At 35.4% G+C, this 22,436-nt stretch overlaps 1 protein-coding gene across 1 annotated transcript in view; it reads right to left on the bottom strand.

Moving 5' to 3' along the window:
* mi (cyclin E-interacting protein minus) overlaps positions 1-20,866 on the bottom strand; it is a 31,440-nt gene extending 10,574 nt beyond the window's left edge. Inside the window, exons 1-5 of the mRNA XM_085943609.1 lie at positions 20,812-20,866; positions 16,620-17,841; positions 11,218-11,630; positions 8,930-9,199; positions 1,975-2,527 (exon numbers count right to left, since the gene is read on the bottom strand). Of these exons, the coding sequence (XP_085799735.1) occupies positions 1,975-2,527; positions 8,930-9,199; positions 11,218-11,630; positions 16,620-17,810 (2,427 nt within the window). The 5' untranslated portion in view covers positions 17,811-17,841; positions 20,812-20,866. The remainder of the gene's footprint in view (positions 1-1,974; positions 2,528-8,929; positions 9,200-11,217; positions 11,631-16,619; positions 17,842-20,811) is intronic.
* Between the last annotated feature and the right edge of the window lie 1,570 nt (positions 20,867-22,436).

The following is a 22,436-nucleotide window of genomic DNA, read 5'->3' as shown; positions in this document are numbered from 1 at the left end:
ATAATTTAAGTCCTGAAGCTAAATCTAAAAAATGAGTGGACATAACCATGTCGGAGTTAAAAAAGGGGTTCGGGTTGGTGATAATAATGGGAATTGTCAGAAAAGCGACTCCGTCTTATTGGTCGACAAATCCACTTATAGAGACTCCCATATTTTCGAAAACTATGCCACGTAAGCGGTTTTTCAAATATTGCGATATTTACAATTCACTAATAATGAAAAATGAAATTTCACGATTTTTTGTTGAACATAAAGTTTGGATCGAGGATATACAGACATCTGAATCAATTGATGTTGCGGAAACGCATGCATCTTCTATATCTTCTGATACAGATTCAACCCATAAAACCAGTTCACCTACTTCATTACAAAGTATAGGCAGTATAAAATTACATCAAATATCTCCGCAATTTTCAGTCACAATCAAATATTTCCGCAACTAATAAACGTTTAAGAAGAAAGTGTGAAGTGTGTTCCTCACATAAACTTCGAAAAGAACCTATTTACATGTCCAAAGAGTGTAAAGTACCTCTACATCTACATATTGGTAATTGCTTTTCTTATCATTTAAAAAAGTGTATTAGTTGTTAGTTCATTTTACATTCATAGTTTTATAAACTATTTCAAATAATTTCAGCTTTAGTGTTTGATTTGTTTTAAATCTACTCGTACACTATATTATTATGTGCCAATAATTATTTCGTGCCTAGCCAGTTTATCTAAAGGTATTATCCATAAGATTGAGTGTTCATTCAAATATTTTTGTGGAATATAAGTAGACGTTTGTTTTACAATTTATTGCTCATAGATTTTGTTATATGATTTTTTTACGCACGCCTCTGCACTGTTATTGGATTGTCTCGATTCTTACAAAAATACCAAATTGTAATAAGCGGTGGGAATGTATATGCGTGCATTTTATTTAATTGAATTTACTTGAAAATATGCACGCCACTGCACTGCCTCAGCCATAAAACCCATAAAACCAATAAATCAGATTAGTGTTCGTTCGGGAATGAATATGCATTTATTTTTAAACACTTCACAGTTTGTGTGAAGTCTTTGTTATTTTATTATATTTGATAATCAGAGATACGAGTAGTAGCGCTAAAAATGAATTGATACGTATTCTATAGCGGTGTAAAACATTTTGTATTTGAATATTTTATTACATTTTTTAATTAAAAAATAATATATTGTGATTGCTTTATATCAATAGGCTGTTTCCTTTACATTATATTTAACAAATTGAACTAATCTAATAACATATAATAAACAATTTACGAAAATTTACAAATTATATACTTTACCTTTATGGAACGCGGGCCAGAGGTTGACAAGTGTTAAATAAATGACACAATTTGATACATTGATATATTTTAAGTATTTTCTGAAAATTTTATTGAAATATATCAATAGGTTCAAAAGTTATGGCATTTTTAACTTCGTGATCGAAATTTGTTGATTTTCATTTAAAAATACCGGATATTGGTGTAGGTACGTCGCAAAAATTCGCGGACCGTATAGTGTTAAGATAAAATGAATAACAATGATTTTTTTATTTTAAACTGCCAGAGAGAATATGCTGCTACAGAAAATATATGACCTATTGTTCATACATTAGATGATGACATTCACATGCATAGACTAATAAATTAAAATATAATTGTATTCAAGTGCTATCTCGCTCGTGCACATTTAATGTCAATGGTATTGAAAGTCTACCAACTAGCCAGCGACTCGCAATGTTTTTTGTTGCAAGATTTTTGGAACAAGTTTATTGGGCCACACGTACTCAGTATGGGTAGTTTCATCCGATACTTGAGTACACAAACTGGTGACAGTATTTCCAACTCACCTCTAGTAGTTATGGACTTCATATAACCTAACCTTACCACATAAATTTCGTTAAAGATTCAGGTATGGCTACAAAAAATATACACGTAGAGTTGAAAGAAGAAAACTGATCCCAACCTTTTTTTGTATATCGGAGAGATCTCGATTGCGCAGCGAAAACTCAGAAGCCCGCCTCGTCATCGTGTGACCTCCGATGCCACGCCGATCGCCATCACTTGTTTTTTCCCCGCTAAATGAGAGGCTCTTCGGAAGGAAACCTCGTCTGGAGTCTCCTTGATCAGCCCGTAACCGCATTGTCGGCTCTTCACCAGCGCCGCTGTTCGCAGGAGTGTTAGAAGGAGGCGAGGAAAATAAGGCCCGCTTTGTACGAAAACCACGACACGAGGAAACAGATGCCGTGACAACAGGTTGAGAGCTTTGGACACAGTTCTCTGGACTAAGGAATAAAGCTCTTTTAGACGTTTCTCTAGTCGGTTGTTGTAATTCCTCACCGACCTGCGATGGACGTGGGACAATTCGTCTCTTTCTCGCGGACGTTGGGGTCTTTTTTGCTGGTGTCTTTTTCCCTGGTGTCTTCTTGGCCGGTGTCTTTCTGCCGGGGGTCCGCTTGCCTGGTGTTCGCTTTCGAGGGCTGATCATCACCGGACGCTTTCCAGACTCTGCTAACCTTCTGTAAAAATATTAGATAATGATTTAATGATTCTACAGTCAAATTTGAAGATACTTTAACCCACTGGCTTCAAAACATGAGAATTCCTCATTTGCTTACTCAGAAGGTATTTTTTAACATTCTTCTGAGGTGCTTCAGGGCATCCAATAAGGTTTAGATTCAAATATAGTGAAGAAGTATATGTATTAATTAATATATTATGTAATTGTTTAGTCACTCACTAACGCATTGTCAATACAACATACATAGTTCATTAATACCAGGGAACTCAGAAATAATGGGAGCTGAAAGACCTAACGGGTGTGGAGAAGCAGCCAACCGATCTTGAGTATGGGATAAACTCAAGGCAATACTTCAGTGAAATGGCAAATAATTTTCAACTATAGGTGCGACGAAATTTTGGACTCGCTGGCAGTCTGAGAGCGAACTTTGAGGTGTCAATACGTCAATTTGTTTCGTGATGGCGACGGGGGTATTAATTCTTAAATCGTGTAAAGATGACTAAAAACGTTACCCATTTACTTTAAAAAGAAAACATGTCAATGAATATAATATTATTGTTACTAATAGAACAATAAACAGAACATTAAATGGACACATGTTGGATTTATATGACAAATTATATTTCGGTCGGCATGCGTCATTTGCACCCGCAATCTTTTTAGACCATGCCTCAACTGAGGTATAGCCTTAAATACGTGTCAAGAATACGTCATACGTCGAATACTGACAACTGTTCACGGTTTATGCATTGATGTTCATTTAATATTGGTGTATTGAGGGTTACAACACTCACTATTTATTGCACGTCCATAATGAGTGGTTCATTTTCGTAGGACACTCACACATTCAAAACCCTGTGTCAAAATGTAATGTATTGGAATATAGCCTATTGGAATTCTATTTATTAATCTGCTCCTTGATTAATACTGTTGACTGAGGGTACTGGTACAGGCCTGTTTTTTTGAAAGCCAGGCGGGAACAGTGCCAATTTTCATAGCCGATTTCGGCAAAATTCATGAATTCTAGAATGATAACCTAACCCAACGAATAATCCAGTATACCGGGTGTTTTTAAAATTTGTTTGCCGCTGGCTTTAAGTAAATGAACAAGAACCAGTGTAATTGATGGAATTATAATTTTAATTCTAATTGATTTAAGTTTTGTACTATACCAGGGATGGTGAACCTTTTTGAGAAGCTGGTCAAATTTTCTTCATTATTTTTTTAGTACTAGCTCGTGGGTCACTAAGTCACATATTTCAAAGTATATCTATAAAAGAAAATATTTATTAGAGAAAATTTATTTGTACCCTTCCGAATACTAAAAAACATAAAGAAATAATAATAGTATTTGTCGATATAGGAATAATGTATTATTTAAGTACCAAACTTCATTTACCGATTGTTTAAAATAGTTGTGTCGAATAAAATAAATAAACGCAAATTTATCATTAAAGTCGCTTTACTAAACTTGGTTACTATCCACTTGGATACCAATTGATTTATTTAAGAATGTTTAATCTGACGAATCCGGTCCTGAATTTTGATAAAATTGTTTACATGGCAAATTAGACACACAGTCGTTTTATTCTTTTCAATCAGACTATATTTATCAAACCATTTTGTTTTATATGGTCTGGAACTTGTATCCTTTGTTTTTATTTTTTTAACCGCCGACATAATACAGGGCTACAACTAAAAATATTTATATTTAGAACAAAATAATTTGAGAAGAAATTTCTTATTAACGTACTTGATATACATACATAAATGTTGATGAGAAACTTTAATAATGTAAATAATAATAATGTTCTTCTAGACGCGTACGACAAGGCTGCCATTTAAGCCTTGAATTCACTAGGGGACAAAATGTATCGCAACATGACGCCCAACATTGAGTCTACGTTCCGGCGCAACATTGCGCTCTGTCGCCCATCGTTGCACGCGGCTTTTCTACGTGACGCGAGACATGTTACACGATGTCGCTTCGCTTGTGCCTTGTACTCACTAGGGGACAAAATGTCTCGCATTGAGTCTACGAGCTGCCCCAACGTTGCGAACTGTTCCGTACGTCGTATGCAACATAGCGAGGCTTTTCTACGTGATCCGCGACATGTTGCATATGAACGCTCCACGAGCGAGCGCAAGGGGGCAACCCATCGTCATTCGTGCGTAGGAATGGGCAAGTGCGATGGTATGGTCCAAACTGCGTGATAACACAAAAAGTGAAATAATAAAATTAATTTAATAACAATATTAAAATATATCGAAACTATATAATTATGTTAATTATATTATTTTTGTTGCCGAGAAAAAAAATCAATGCAAAAAAACCTTTATTTTTATTTCGATTTTTTATGAATTATTTTGATTCATATTTGTTAATAAAGAAAATATTATCGATCTGTATATTCGAAAATTAACATATCCATTATTTAATTTGATATTTATAAAATTTACTATTTTTAATTTTAGAACATAAAAATATTTACTTGATAGATAATATTATTCAAAAAAAATATAGTGATCAACATAACTCCGTGATACTCGAGTGCAAGTCTAACTTCTTTATTCATTTCAGAGTGATAACACCATCTTTAGGTAGGTACCTATAATTAGTTGGATTGCAATAACTTGCGATGTTATTTTTATCTCCGTAAAATAAAGAAATTAAAACACCAATTTTCATAAGCTTACTATTTTCTATGGTAATGTCGACGTTACCTACACAACTCAGCTTTACTGTTGAACAGAATGAGATGGGTGAATGGCTAACCATTTCTCTTAAAAACTGTTATATATCTGTTATAAACTGTCTATATAATTACACCTCTGTGGAAGCCCATATGCGTAGGGGTGGAAATGGTAATTTCCATTCTTATATAGATACCTACCCATATATTTATATATGGCACCCACCATGGCCTAGTTAGCATTGTGTTTTTTCAATGTTTGATCAAGTGCAAGGATCTAGTAGATTAGGCGAATGGCTAACAACCATTTCTCGTAATATTAACTTCAATAGTTCAACAGTGTCTGGTAAATACTACCTCACTTTTTTAAATAGGTATATACAATACATACATACATAATAGGGACGTCATCTAACATAAGAAAGAAACCATATCATCAGGTATAGAATATAGATGCTTATTGCTTGGTATCTATATCGATACTTGCAAGTGTCGATAATATCAAGGACCAAGGTATTAAAACTTTTAAATATTTTCTTGAAAAACAACAAAATAAAATGTTAGTTTGAGACCCGTTTTCAAATATCGGGTGAAATTGGTGGTAAATTTAAAATAGATGTCATTCGTTCACATCTCCGAAAACATTACTTATTCCGAGAGAAATAAAACGAAAAATAATTGACTGCTAATAACTTAAATATTTATGAACAAGGTACAACATGTAATACAGCAAGGTTCCAATGAATTCGGCGAATGGCTGATAACCATTCCTCGTAGATAACCGAGTTTCTTAATATAATCTATATAATGTGGCAATATGTGGTCCGCGTACTATGTACGATATGAAAAATGTATATTGGTAGGTATAGCATAGCACATCCAAAATACTAATTTTGAATATCGTAATTAAATATTATTATATTTACGACAAAATTATGATGTATATAATATTATAATTAATATTTCAAAAAAATGCGGCTGTGCGTTACTAAACATTTAAAAGTTTTCGATTATTGTTTTTTTTAGTAGTTCAGCATTTTTTAAACGTTAATTTTTTATGTTGAAAATTGACTGTTTTTGTGAAATACGGAATTTTTACATATTGTAAAATGAAAAAAAAAATCCGGAGTCGGGGTAGGAAATTATATAGACTTATTTGTATTTATGTTGAATTGCATAATATTTTCGATATTTAACTTCGCGTGTACCTATAATACAATAAACAGTTTATAAATTTACACTCGTTTACGTAGGCGTGTGTAGTCAAGATCTTTCAACAGGCATACATCATGTAAATTTACTTACACTAAAAACGTTGTGGAATCGCCATCAAGTGTTATGCCAAGTCCCAAATCAAGATAGGTCTCCTCGTAAATAAATAAACATTTTAAACACTGTTTTAAAGTTGCATATCAATTGTATGTAAGTATTTTAAACAAATGTGCACGTTTTTTGTATTTCTGAAGGATGGAAAACGTATGAAAACGCACGTGTGGACGTGTTTACAAATATTTTGTTTCACTAAAAGTAACGCCGTGTGGTCTCGGCGAATGTTGTTTTGATTAAATCTCGCAAATTTGTATGATATGGACTGCCCAGACTACATTTAAATTGATGACAATGTTTGCAGTTCAGGACGTGCGTAGAGTTTCAAATGTTTGAAACGTGCATTTGTGAAGTGATATAAGTTTACAAACAATTATATAACTTATTTGCGAGCAGATTATCTTATTATGGAGTGGGTATTCTACAAAAAGATCATACAATAATATCTTCTGGTTATAATCCAAATAACTCTGTGCAGGTTCTCAATTTCATTTAATATATTTCAATATATACATTTAAAAAGGTGAAGTGCCACTGGCTCCAACAGCTTGTCGGTAAAAAGAATAATAAAAATTGTCTAGACACCATCACATGACAAGGCCTGAAAGACAAAAATGTGCTCTAATGATATTGCAATAAGAGTCACTTTAGCGGCTATCGCATTTCTGCGACAAGTATGTACAACATATTCTGCGACGTTGCGTAGTGTCCGCATTTTGAACAAGAAACATGTTCCGCGGGTTCGTTCCCGAAACATTGACGTAGATGTTGTGCATCATGTTGCACGATTTGTCCCCTAGTGAATTCAAGGCTTTAGTTCAGCACTGGTACATCTCCCCGTTCTACGATGCAATGAATATGTATGCGCGTCAGTTTATGACTAACTGTCATGAGTCACACACGCTTCGCGACAAAAGGACGAAACATGACGTTTTACGACCATGTACCTCATACATAGTGCAGTGAAACGATAGAAAATTCGCTAGCCAATGTCCACATGGAAATATTTTTTTAGAAATTCGACATTAGATAAAATATATACTTTATGTTTTTAATATTTTTGATTGTTTGTTCTCTCTTTTATGATATAAAAAATAAGTTTATAAAAATCAACGCGTGGGTCAATGTCTGACCTGCAGGTCATAGGTTCGCCATCCCTGTACTATACCATTAGAACCGTTTTTCCTACCCAACACTTCAAATTTCCAATACTATAAAATATCTAAAACTATGTATGGTTTAACCCTTAGAATGCTACGCAACGATATATCATTGTTTTTGATGATGGCCAGAAATGCTAACAACGATCGTCGTTTTGCTTTTGATGCCTGAAATGTTAAGTTAATTTGGGAACATACTACTGCACTACTGCACTAGTGGTACGAAACATTGTTTTATCTATTTTGTTTTATTGTTGTATAATATAACCCGATTCATATATGTTTTGTGACTGGGTAGGTTTAGAACTTATAACTATTGTATTTTTTTTCATGGCATCACCCTTTTTACAATAAAAACAATTCCACATACAAATTTCAGTTTACCGTATAAAAATTTGTTTACAGTCAAATTCTTGGTGGAAGGACAATGTTTTATTTTATTTTATGCATTTGAAATAATGGGAAAGACTTTTACTCAAAAGTAGTGTGGATTTGTGCTATATAAAAAACAGTTTCATTTATAAAAAAATAATGAAATAAAATCATTTGCAATACATATTTTAAATGTTCCAATAAACAAACACCATGAAGACCTTTTTGACTAATCACGCATATTTTACGCGATCTTTTAACGAGGCCACCATGCAAAATTTTTCTTTTCAGCCGGGTAGTTTCCTAATTCCACTACTTTGTATTATCCCTCGTGTGGAATAACCGATTGTTTCCAATAACTGATAAAAATCAAAACTCTGTGCACGGGTCGTGCATTTCGCTCGCTCTCGCGATCGCCCGTATGATAGAGCGAGAAAGAGATATGACAATTACTTGCCTCGTTATCTATTCAAAACGATAAATTAATTACGAAACGTGTTTTCATAATATTCCGATTTCGCAGAAACAATTAAGAGTGGTAAGGTGTCTAAAAATAATACAATACTTTAATTTATCGACAATTATTGGTAGCAATCCTCGACCGGATTTTGCACAACATCGTAGCAGCCAAAGGGTTAATGGCATGATTTTAGATATTTTAAAATTAAAAAAAGAATATTTTTTGACCATTATCTACTATGGCTCTGATTAGGCAGGGTTTTAGACAAGAGTGTGCACTATTTATGTCAGATCTTTAGTGTACCTCCACCCTTTGCCACTATTATTATATATATACTATATTTGCCACTAGTGGACAAGGAAGCTAGTGAATAGAACAGTATCAATGACCTTCTATCGAAAAGTATCTGACGCCGCTGATGAAGGGAGGGCTGCGGCTGAAGCGACGCGGCATTGAAGAAGGCAGTCCTCCGCCGAGCCAGATGGCTGAGGCGTCGGCCGGGAGAGCGCACATCGTTCCCCCTCCTCCGCACGCCTCCCGTTGTGCTGGAGGGAGCCGGTGCCACCAAGCATGATGATGCCGTCTCGCAGCCGATATAGCGTGCGGCATATTGGCATGTCAGCAGGTCTATTTCTTCAGAGTGCAAACTCAGATTATAGCTGTAAAAAAAATCTTTCATTTTAATATCCATCAAAGACTTCAGATCAGTGGTGAAGGGTTGAGGTAGGGTGTTATGATCCATCATAAATAGTACACAGAAAACTTTGTCAGTCATATGTATTTGTTTTCATTGAAATGAGACTACAATTTTACAGATGTTGTTTCAATATTTTATAGATAGAATAATATTTTTTATCTATTATAGTTTGGTTAGGCAGGGTCCAATGAATTTAAAAAAAAGAACCAATAACATGTGAATGAAAAAATGTGCACAATTTTGTTGTATCGCACAGCCATCTGTAAATAATTGTAGTCTTAGTTCAATAAAAACAAATACGTATGATTAACAAAGTTTAATGTGCACTATTTATGTCGGATCTTAACTGCCTACCTCCATCCTTCGGCATTGACATAATATATAGTGTATCCGAGTCGATAGAATCTTCTACTAACACACGCAAACAAAAACTTGGGATAGTCCAAAGATGTTTTATATGCAGTTTGACATGATTACTAATGATTAGTATTAAGCCCATGTAAACAAACCCTTAGTAGGTATTAGCATAAATTCGATTCGCAGTTGGGCATTGCTCCTTTAGTAAAATAGTCTATTCAATTCTAAACTATCCTAAACGCCAATTTTTTCGAAATACGTTTTATTACATCAATCGATTCTCTATGAAATTTCCAACATTCTGTATAAACCTAAATGCATAGGATTATGTTGAATTTAAGAAATATAATTACAAGATAAAAAGAACTTTTTATATACTACGTTTTTGAATTTTCTGTTGAATTATTATGCTTAATATGCTCAAACTTGTACTTCATATGAAGTAAATAAAAAACAAACAAACAAATATAGAATACTGAATTCTGAATTCTATATTCTATAGAATACTGAATTCAATTCTGCATTGGCATCGTGTTCTGATATATTCTAAAAGTTTCAAATGTCTAGAGCTAGTCGGGAAGTTAGTTAAAAATCGATTGCAAGATTTGTACTGGACAAACAAGAATACGAGCTAATAAAAACGTTAATATTTGACATTATTTGCCAATGTATTGAATTTTTTTATAAATTTGAAATTGGAAAAAATTCCCCAAAATTAATTGTAATTTGAAACACAAAAAATGTTTTTTCAATATTTCGATATTACACAACTAAAATCGAACTAAGTATAGGTTCGTAGTTTCGAAATTTCGCTTTCCTGCACATTTTATGATTTGTCATTTAGGATAGTTTAGAATTGAATAGACGAAAAATATCTATTTTAGTGAATGTTGTATTTTTTTGTGAAATATTTTTAGAAAAAAATATATAATAATTTATGTCCAGTAAACTGTCAAAAAATCAGTGAAATGCTGGTGAAACAAAATTCAAATTCAAGTCCCGTAAATATGGCTGTCCTAGGTCTGTTTTTCAGTTGCCTACCTTTCTTCAACAAGCACCCTTCGTCACTAGGTTTCGGTATTATTTAGATACGTATGAAAAATGTGATATTTAGTGATGATTCATTTAAATATTGTAAATAATGGTGGTTCAAAGTATTTCATTGCCTATCTAAGGGTAACAATGGATGCAGTCTGTTCTTTGACAGACAGTTATAGTATTATAATGCGAATGCTTTGGTTCCAATACATGTCAAACAGGTTCAGTGTTCAAAATGGTCGATGTATGCAGTAATTCTTCTTTTTTTCGACCATGTCCGATCCTAATAAGATCATTTGGGCCTCCACATAGTAGAGGTTTGTATTAACAGATATATTTTTACGAGAAATGGGTGTCAGCCACTTGCTCAACCTATTAGGTCGATACTCTGACTCATACACAAATTAAAAAACAATATGTGTACTTGCCAGATGAAGGATTTGAACCTGGGACCCACGACGCGATAGGCCGACGCTTAAGCTAACAATACTATCCATTCATAGCAAATTCAAATTTTTGGGTTTATCATGGTAATATCGGCACATTTAATAATTTAATACTAATAAAAATTCAATATCCACATACTGGACTCCGTGATATCTGCACCGTAAGAGGTCAGGCCAATCGTCTTCGGCGGCCGCGGCCTCTGTCCCGTTCATATTGAGCAGACTGACACGAGGCTCGCTCTCTCCTTCGCTAGGAGACACCTTCTTAGACTGATCTGTTGTCAGCTGGGAAGATTTAACCGTGTCGCTGCAAGAGTTTTCTAGTGCCGTTGCAAAAGTACTGGACATGTATAGTTCCGCGTTAGAATCACAGCTTATCCGCCGGGGCGGGGTTACAGAGCTCGAGACTTCGGCGTCTCTCCACGTTTCTGACTTTTTATTTTCTTCACCAACGTACTTTGAGAGATTGTCGTTGTACAGTTTCAATATCTGGACAGCCGTCAGTTGGGAAATAGTCACTGACGGAGGTGGCAATACTCCTTGCAGGGTTTTCTGGAAGAAATAAACATTATTGATATAATATATATTTCTTCTTGATAATAAAAATGAGATGAGATGAGAATATTATAGTCAACGACGCAGTTCAATTTCTAAAATGTCATCAAAAACCTGAACAAAACCGGCATGTGAGTGCAACAGAAATAGTTTTTGGTGACATAAGTAAGTAAGTGACGAATTCACTACCGTGATGCAATTTTATCGTCATTTGTCTTATAGGTGATGAGGCAAATCGCGAGTGGAGATCTACAAGGTTACATGTGTTTTATTTTTGGTGATACAGAGGCAGCTTTGAGTACTACTTCATTGTTGGGTTTGTTTTGTAAAGGATGAACACGTAGAACCCTGTAGTATTAGATTCGCGAAAAAGTAGTGTGTTTTGTTAAGACATTATTTTTGGTTACATGTAAGTTGTAGGTATTACATTTTATTTCATCGTAGAACAGTTCGCCATGAGCTTTCTTATCGGAAAGAGATGTCCATATACTATACGGTCAACTCTGACTTTGTCAAAATTCTTGAATTCAAGAATGAAAACCTAACCTAACAAATAATCCAGTATATCGGCTATTTTAAAAATTTGTTTGCCGCTGGCTTCCTGTAAACCGACAATAACCGTGTTATTATTTAGACATGAATTTTATCTCAGTACTATACGACCTAAACATTTCACGGTGAAGAGCGATACGGCGAACTGCATATGTACATATTTCTGGACACGATTATTTTTATAGTGAATCAATTTAACGTTAAACGTGCACACATATGATTATTGTTATATCGCATTGCTTTTTATTGCTCTGACTATGTCGTTTTCTTTCAAAACTATAGAACTACACGTTAATGAAGTACAGTTGGTTATTACGAGGAAGATGGGACCGACTGAATTTGCTCGTTATATCATTATACAACATTTTTCGCGCCACGTTCTATTTAAGCATAGAATATAAAAAATCTGAAAACCATCGTAAAAATCCCCGAATCAAGCATGGCATTCATAAACTACAAAATAAGTTGTTTATTGTAATGAAGTGCTGAGCCACCGGCGCTGGTAGGTACCTACTGACTTCACAAAGCGTGGATTTTTTACATGCAATTTCAGCCATATGCGTGGATACTTTTTTAATGTTGTCGGCGTAAACACCAATAAGATACTTAAGACACTTAACTAGTGTCATAAACGTAATCCGATCCCAGCATCATCGGTCTAGTTAACTGCCCGGTCGGATTTTATTGCTTAGGGTCGAAAATGTTGTTTTTAAACGATCGACACATTAACATTTTGCTCGGTATACCCGAGAAGTAGCTCGTTATAAAAGTGAATAAAAGTATGGAGAAAATCATAAACTAAAATGTCAACTAATGTTTCCTCATTACATCCGAGATCTCGCTATTTCCGTAATCGTAATAACCAAGTTCGACTGCATTATTGAAATGGGGTATATTGTATGAAAAGTGTAATAAAAGATTATAAACCTTGCACCCCTTTAGTAGGCACAGACTTTCATTGTCTAACCACAAATCAATCAACAGTAATCACCTCACACAAGACAGAGGGTTTATTTAAACATGACGCTTTCATTTATGTAATAATGAGCTTATGAATGATCAGATATTGTGAAAGTTAATTGCTTTCATTGATTATGACTTTAATGAGGCATTAATAAAATTATTATCCAAACAATAATAATTAATCAAATATTTGGAAACAATACTGCGCTTATCAATAAATTGACAACACAGGACATATTTTTGTATTTGGTCTTTGTGCTGTTATAGGTAAATCATTTTACAGTGGCACCGATTCGGCGATTCGCAAGTGTATTCGATTGCGTGCGACAATGCATGTTTTAATACTAGCAAACAATACCACTACAACTGCAAGCCGCGTTTGTCCTAACCATGGTGTCACTCTATAATGATATACCTATACCATGGTTCTTGAGGCCAATCTCAAGAAAAAATCTTAGGTAAGGTGTACTGTAAAGGATGTCAGCAAAATAACCGGAATGCTGACATTATTAATATGGACGATACGTTACATTTGAAAATGTCATAGCTTCTTACTCTTTCACCAAATTCAATGTCCAATCTGGCATTTTTCAGTAAATAACAATGTTCGCTGTCTCACACATCTAAACTCGTCTCGTCTGCAACATGTCGAATACGTCGATGTGACGTCATCGTTATTATACATCAACACTATAGTTTGAAAAAAAAAACATCTAGTGTTTTAACAACAAATCGCATGTGTCTCGAGCTGAGTCGAAGCTGCCAGTACGCATATGCACACGCTACAAATTGGTCATTCCTGTTAAGAAGTCGAAGCTCGCCGGTCGCCGCATCCCAAGATATTTATGTTTAGAGAGAGGTTACGTGCGACTGCCGCTAGGCGCTAAGGGCCCGGTCTTCATATGCAACATTGGTGCCACGTTCCTAGAAGGTTTGATTTATAGTTGTGCGGCAGATGAGGAGAGTTTAGATGTGCAATCCAGCTTAGAGAGCATCATTTGTATTCATACACTTGAATACATTATCTCTTGAGAATGGCCTCTACCATAAGCCTGACATTAAGACGATACATCAGTGAAACGGCAAATAATTTTCAACTATAGGCGCAACAAAATTTTGGACTCACTGGCATTCGGAGAGAGAACGTTGAGCTAGGAACACGTCAATTTGTTTCGTGATGGCGACGGGAGTATTAATTATTAAATCGTGTAAAGATGACTAAAAACGTTACCCATTTACTTTAAAAAGAAAACATGACAATGAATATATTATTATTGTTATTAATAGAACAATAAACAGAACATTAAATGGACGCATATTGGATTTATATGACAAATTATATTTCGGTCGGCATGTCGTCGCTATAGGATTTGTTTCCCGAATATCCATTTTTGTCGAAATCGACATTTTAATGCAGTTCAATTTCTTTTATCGAACTCTACCGAAATCATTTATAAAAACAATATATTTTTATCTAGGAACAGAGATATTTTTTAAAAAAGCCCGAATACGCCATGTTAAATTACAATTACTCCGTGGTGTCCTCCCGAATGTCCAACTATTCGTACCCGAATATCCAAGTTAATTTCGGTCGAAATAAATCTCTGGCTGGTTTTTATTTCCCGAATATGACTTTTAGCCAATCAAACCGCGCTGACACCATGCATCTCGCTCCCACATTCACGCTGTCTAGCTCTAAAACAATCACGCCCACTGTCATATTTTTCGGCCGTCCGGAGTGCTCTTTCAAATTTCGTCTTATTGATATTGTTTTTAAAGTTACTATTGTTTTAATAGTGAATTCATCAAATTTGAAGAGATCATTTATAGTTGATACATCACCAGTTCGCCCTGAACTTATAGTAAAGTTATGGAAGTGAGTATTTTAACCTAAATAACTGCATTTTGTTTTGATAAATGACACAAAATCCCAACGGTTATATGAATTCTACAGTATGACCCGGCAACTACTATAACGTAAAAAATAATTATTATTTCAAATTATTAATCAAACATTGTTTGTCTTTATTTTACTTTTAATCTAGGTATTTCTATGAAAATAAAGGCGATGCTATTATTTATTTTTTAATGCGCTGATAGTTAATTTAATTTAATATGTATGTTAGTAACTATTTATTTGGTGAATATTATATTCTTAGGATATTGGTACCTACCTAATATTAGCAGCCAATGGTAATTAATTAATAGATGCTATTATTTTGTGTTGTCATTCCAAAAGTAAATATATAATATTTATTTGGTGGTTTGTAATAAGTTTAATTGTTAATTATAGAAATATATAGATATAATAATATACAGATATATATACATAGATTTTTTTTTTGGAAAAACTATTAATATAAAATTGTTAGCAAATACGAGTAAGTACCATCATAAAATATTGGAGAAATCCGTGACGTCGGTTAGTAATTGAAGTAGTAGATACCTACTTTTATTTAATAAACAAAAACCGATCGCCGATAGTCGCTTAATTTTGAAGAATACTGATGAGCAGGTATTAAAAGGCCAATAGTTAAAGTTTGTCGTCATAAGTATGTCACCTCGTAGCATAGTGGATACTTCGTGGACTGGGTCGTAAACCCAGGAGATGCAGGGACGATTCCTGCCGGGTGTCTTACTTTTTTCAAAAATATTTTTTCTATTGGTTATAATATATTTTCTCAGAAGTGATTTTAAAAATTATGTATGTTCAATTATTAGAATGGTACATTCTTAAATCTTGTGGATTATTCGTTCAATAAAAAAATAGTTAATTACTTAAAAACTATTTTATTAGGTACTTAATCCGAAAAAAACCGAAAAAGCGATTGCCGCATGTTATTATTATATACGAACTTCGGTGATGACGATCATTAAGTATTTAAATAGTAGAAGTAATTATTAACAATTATCGTGTAAATAAATATAACATTTGAGGCGCGTACTTCTTGACCACTCAGTAATCCGTGGGCCGTGCAGCAATACGCTACGGTCTTAAATCCCGAACGTCCTTGTTTTGTCCCGAATATCCATTATTCTGAGAGAGCGCTAAAAATTTCCCGAATATCCACAGTGAGTACTTGTAAATAAAACGTATTTTCTGTGCATTTAATGATTTATACCAGTATATTATTCTTGGAATCTATTCTTAGATAATGTTGCAATCATTCAGTGTAGAAAGAATGATTGATACATCTACTGATATTTAAATATACGACAATGAAATTTGTTTTTCGTCTCCTGTAAAATTGACATTTGGTCTATTCGGGAAACAAATCCTAAGGCGACGATGTGTCATTTGCAACCGCGACTCGCAATCCATGCATCACCTCGCTACGATCTTTTTAGACCATACCTCAACTGAGGTATAGCTTTAATACAATAAAAACCGACTACAAAAATCTGAAGTAAGATTAAGAGATATGTTTATCTATCAAGGAATTATTTAATAAATTAACAATTTGCAATTACCTCCAGCTTCTTCATTAAAAGTTTATCCCACTTTTCAAACTGTTTAAAGGTCACTGCCTTCTTCAAATCTGGACACTCCTCTTCGTCAGAAAACATATTCGGCGACTGTGCCCCACTGTTATAGGAACTGTCCAAAGAGTCCCTGCGATCGAGAGTTTTTTTCGAAGTTTCCGCCCCATTGGCGTTGACCTGTCCGGGGGTCACACCATTAGTGATGCTTTTGAAAGGACTCACAGCCCCCGCAAAGCTTAGTATTTTATCGTAAGGCATATTTTCACGGTCAGGTGACGGATTCGAGTCCGGCACAAAGTCCGGAATGCGGTTATCCGTCGAGGCGCGGTCGGGTTCAGCTGGAAACCGAAACGGCCAAGCGGACGACGACAGAGTGCCGCCTGATTTCGAACTCTCGCAAGAAACGCTCGCGTTCGAATTCCAAGAGACGTCATCGGACGGTAAATCTTCTGTCAACTCTTCTTCAGTCTCCGCAACGCGCCCGAACACTCCTTTGGATTGGTCGCCAGCTGGAGGTGGTTTTTGAAGGCGACGCAAGGTTCCATTGAAGGTCAACTCATTGTTTGGCGGTTTAAAAACATGCCCGTTCGGCGGCGGAGCAACAGATGACGACGCCGATACGCTCTCACGCAGACTGTTATCAATAGCATTATTACTATTATCCATCGTGATAAAAGAACTGACAGGGGGCCCCCCAAGAGCAGCGTCAGCCTTGAGATGATTGCGCGAATCCGAAGAGATTTTATCCGTCAAACCGTCAGGTTGTTGAGGAAAATTGCAAACTAGAGACTTGTCCGATTCGAAATCGTCACAATCATCAGGGGCGAAATTTTGCACAGAAAAATTTCGGAGAAACGCAGTAGACTCTAATTGCGCATCTCGAATTGGATTGGGATCATTGTCTTCGTTAGCGGGATACAGTAGCCGCCCACCGCAGTCGAAACCATCATCCCTTGGTGATCGCCCTCCGTCATTGAGAGAGAGATCAGCGCGGATAATGTTATCGGACGAACCGTCAGAGTCGTCTCCGAGGTCTCGTCTGAAGCTGCTTCCGGCACCGAATACGTTGCGGGTGATGCCGATTCTACCGTTTTGCTGTCCAGGATACTCGTCAAAAGGTCGAAATGACTCCACAACAGAGTCGCCGTCAGAATTCACTCCTATGCCAGCAGTCTCCATATTTCAGCCGCATGGCAACCGTTCCATATATCTGAAAAATATTTATACATATCAGGACATTTATAAATTTTAATATTTATATATTACCCGACTGAGAAATAATGTTCCAAGGTGATTTGGAGAACTAAAAAGCTTGTTATACTCCGGCAATATTCACATAACCCTAGCGCCATTGCCGCCCCCCTCCTTAAGTGTGTCGCTAACGAGGCATCTGGTTGAATTTCTGTCCTGTTTTCGCATCGATAGCCAATAGTATGACAAAAAATTGCATGATCCAACCAATAGTGGCATGAAATTGGGAAGAGTGGAACGGGAAAATTTACCCTCCAATAAGAATTCTAAGAAATATTTCTCCCAGCACAAAAATAATGATAATAAACTGTGATTAGTTTGGATTTAGTAGACGAAAAAACATTATTTAACACGTATCGTTGGTGCTAACAGAATTAATGGGAACTGAAATATATAACGGGTGTGGAGTAACAGGCAACCGATCTCGAGTGTGGAAGAATATACTCAACTGCTCTTAGTTTATGCACTTAGGCTCATTCAAAATTGGTGTATATGAAGGTTGCAACACACTATTGCATGTCTATAATGTGTTTCAATTTTTAGGACACTCAGACATTCAAAACCCTGATTCAAAATGTAGTGTATTGGGGTATAGCCTATCTGAATTCCATTTATTATACTGTTCTGTGTGCTACACCAGAAGGATGTTAGGGAAGTTACAATTTATTTTTGGCAAGGTAAAAAATGTGTAAAGAGACCAATAAAAAATATTTTTTCAAATCGTCTTGAATTCGTGGTGGATTCCTTTTCATTTCGCAAATCATGGCTAGTCTTAAGTATCTTGCAAAGTATACTACTGTGCGCCTTCAATATATTGACATCTCCGTCATGGCGCTGTATGCAATGACAGTATTACATCACGCGCTTTTTCCATTGCAATGATTTTGGTTCCAGAAACGACCACAGTGAATTGTATGTCTCAATATAGAAGCCGCAGTTTATAGCTCTTGGATTGTCTTTATACCAATGAGCGTGCTGTAATATATTTATAGAAATAAAGATTTAGGATAACAAAAACAACACCGTGTTATATTACATTACGGTTTTCAGTTGCAGTGAATCCATTTCGTAATCATTGAGCTATCACCTGCGAGGAAATGATGACATTTGAACTCTAAGTGAAAGTATACCATAACACTAAACCTGTCTTCTTTTCACATTTATATCACTTTCATACCTGGCCCTACCATTTCATTATATTAGCCACACGAATGTGTTCTTTCATTTCTTACAATTACTGTTAGATTAGGTAAAGGGGTAATTGTGCCGCAGACGCCGTTACGAGCTTTTATAATTTTTTTTTTACGAAAACAGTTTATTCCATGTAGACAATTATAATAAATACGTTTTTCTGTCGGCGCATCGGCTTCTCGATCCAATAATCGTTAATTGAAAATTTGAAATTTTCATACATTTTGATGCACCATTATCACAAACTAAGATTATATGAGGTAATATTAGGTTTTTGTCCAGGTTCAAATAGATGGGTGCCACGGTTGCCGAGGATGGTGGTATTTCTAGTGAGCTTGGAATCCGCATGGGTATGGCGGGGTCTGCATTCAACCAACTTGGAGTCGCACGGAGGTCAAGGCTGTATTCTGTGAGGACCAAATGTCGTTTGTTTAACGCGTGCGTGCTACCTGTGCTCCTGTACGGCTGTGAGATATGGCATCTTACTAAGCCTCAAGAGTATCGGCTTTTGAGCTTTGAGAATCGATGTCTCCGCCGAATCTTAGGGGTACATTGGTACGACCGCGTTACAAACATCCGAGTTCGTGAGAAGACACAGCAGCCTTGGGTGATTGAGGTTATCACGAAGAGACGCTTTACGTGGCTGGGACACGTATTCCGGAAGCCGCCAAAGAGTGCGACGCTTCGTACCCTTGTGGCAGAGCCTCAAGGGTTCCGTAGCCGTGGCCGGCCCTCCCTCACCCTGCAGCGGTGCTACAGGAGCGACCTACGTGCTGCAGGTCTGACACAGTGGGAGGCGCAAGAGTTGGCGAGGGACCGAAGGAAGTGGCGTGAACTTGTGCTTGCCCTATGCGCCAATACTGGGTCATGACAGGGTGGAAGAAGAATATTAGGTTGGGGTAGGTTAGATTAGGTTTGGTTTGGTCTAAAAAGAAAGTTATAAAATCTCATGACGGCATTTGCGGCACATTTACCGATAAAGGTATTGGCTTTATAGACTCTATATAGCAGTATATTATTGTACTGTTATCTTCTAATAATCTAATAATTACCTAATGTAGATTTTATTTGATGATGTAAGTGTGACAATTTAATATTTGACAAAGCGGGAATAAATGCAATTTTTTTGAAATAGGAACAGTTTACTAGACTGTCCGTAATTGGTATTGAACTTACATAATAACTCCTAATATTACTTAATTAAGTTTTCTAAAACATACTCGGGTAAAGTCAATGCACCCAAGAAGTGGATATATTTACATTTTGAATAAAATTGAGAAGATATTGTAAGTTAAAAGATAACAGATTGATTTACAGTTACGACTCTACGAAAATATTTAATAAAACCGGTGTAAAACTAAAATGAAATTTGACTATTTGTGCAGATGTGACAAAATGTAGGTACCTAAACGAGGTGTGTTTTGAAACTGATGCTGGATTTTTTTATATAATAATATTACGTTTATGTACTCGCTATACTTTTATTATTATTTAGTAGCCGTTGTAGAATTTATTAAAATCTTCAAACTTGAAATACCGACGAAAATAATTAGTAAAATAATCAAATTTAAATTTCAATGGCAGATTCGTTATCATTTTTTTGCAACGTACGTACTTAAAATAAACATTTGAAAAAACCTGAAAATATTTATGGCCATTGTCGCGCGGGTTGTAAATATTGCTGAAATGAATTAATTAGACCTGAGTAAATAGTTTTGCGATTTAAAATCAACGATACCTTGAAAATTCTAAACAGCCATCGACCCGTCAGCTTTCAGTTGACCATAAACTATAAACCATAGATAATATACGTAAAAGTAGACAAAAGAATAGGGAATAGAAATGGAAATTATTGACGTCGTATATTATATTATTAAGTACACTGGTTTTTTCTAGCGGTACTAATGCTATTAGCACGAATATTCATTATGATTTTATTTCACTTAAAGTTTTTTTTTCTTATTTTTTTTTTTGTAAATCATTAGAATACAAGAATGGTTCCTATTTAAATATTATCAATCTGCATGGTAGGTACCTACCTACAGTTTGGGCTTCATTACAAAATTTTATATTATTAATGGCTGGCAGGTAGGTAGGTACCTACTTCAACTAAAGTTTGATAAGAAACATTTTTTCAAACGTCACAATAATTAAGTGCCTACATTAAAATAGCATAAAATGAAACAATGATACTATTATGCCAGCGCTCCATTGGCACGCAAGTCAGACGATTTACAGTCTTCGGACTTTTTTTTCGCGTGGAGCACCCCAGATCTGCAGACTTTTTAATCCGCAGACCAGGCTCGCTGGATTTCAAACATGTTTGATATTTTTGCCAGACTTCGTCAGTCGATCACTATGCGAATTCGATTTGTCATTAATACGCAATCATTCGGACCGGAAAAAAATCTGTAATTGTTTTAAACATTTTCATTGATTAATTTGTTAATTTACACATTATTAAATGAGAGATTTACAATTAATTTTTTTATTTGTATTTATGAAATTCATAAAATAAATCGTGAAACTTGTGTTGTTTTCACTGCTATACTATTTTATGCAAGTCTACATATAAATAACACAAAATTATAGGATTATCGGAAGACATTACGAGAATCATAACTTTTCACTTTTGACAGCTCGACTTTTTTATTCGTTCGTTGATCAGTAGCAGAGCATAGACAAATCGGACGATTTATTGTCCTCGGACTTTTGGCTCGCCAATGGAGCGCTGGCATTAAGTATTATGCCTAATAACGTTCCCAAGTATCAAAACAGATGGAAAAATTGAGAAGTGGTGGGTAGGTACCACAAAGTAAAAAAAAAATCTATAAAAAAGATTTATTTTGAAGCTATGTTGCCACCCGTACTATAATAAATTTATAGTATTTGTACTATAATTTTGGTCCGAGTACTATGTACGATATAAAACAGATATAGTACGCCCAAAAACTATAATTTTCAATATCGGAAAAAATATGTAAAAACTACGGTACTGTTCGGTTATACGGAATACAGCGGAAAACGTATTTTGAAAATACCCGATATACTGGATTATTTGTTAGTTTGGGTTAGTTTAGGTTAGGTTGGGTTGGGTTAGGTTAGTGACGCACACTTAATTTTCCGCCCCTGTGGGGGGCGCTCCCATAAAGAGTGGTGCCTCCCAGCCGCTCGGTCTGATCTTGGTAGTCAATGTACCACTGGTTAGATGATTACGACCCTCGACAAAGCAGAACAATATTTAATAAATGTAAATGAGTCCCACAGTTTGCCTTGTCGAATGGTAGTGCTCCTCAAGGCGAGCTGTGGAGGAGATAAGTCGGTCACAGACCATGTACATATAGGTAATATGGTAATAGGGAT

This window comes from Rhyacophila brunnea, unplaced genomic scaffold, assembly GCF_057557595.1.
Source record: "Rhyacophila brunnea isolate RB1 unplaced genomic scaffold, BYU_Rbru_1.0 scaffold_16, whole genome shotgun sequence".
Classification (NCBI taxonomy): domain Eukaryota; kingdom Metazoa; phylum Arthropoda; class Insecta; order Trichoptera; family Rhyacophilidae; genus Rhyacophila; species Rhyacophila brunnea.
The sequence above is the reverse complement of the archived record's forward strand: the minus strand, read 5'-3'. Positions and strand labels throughout refer to the sequence as shown.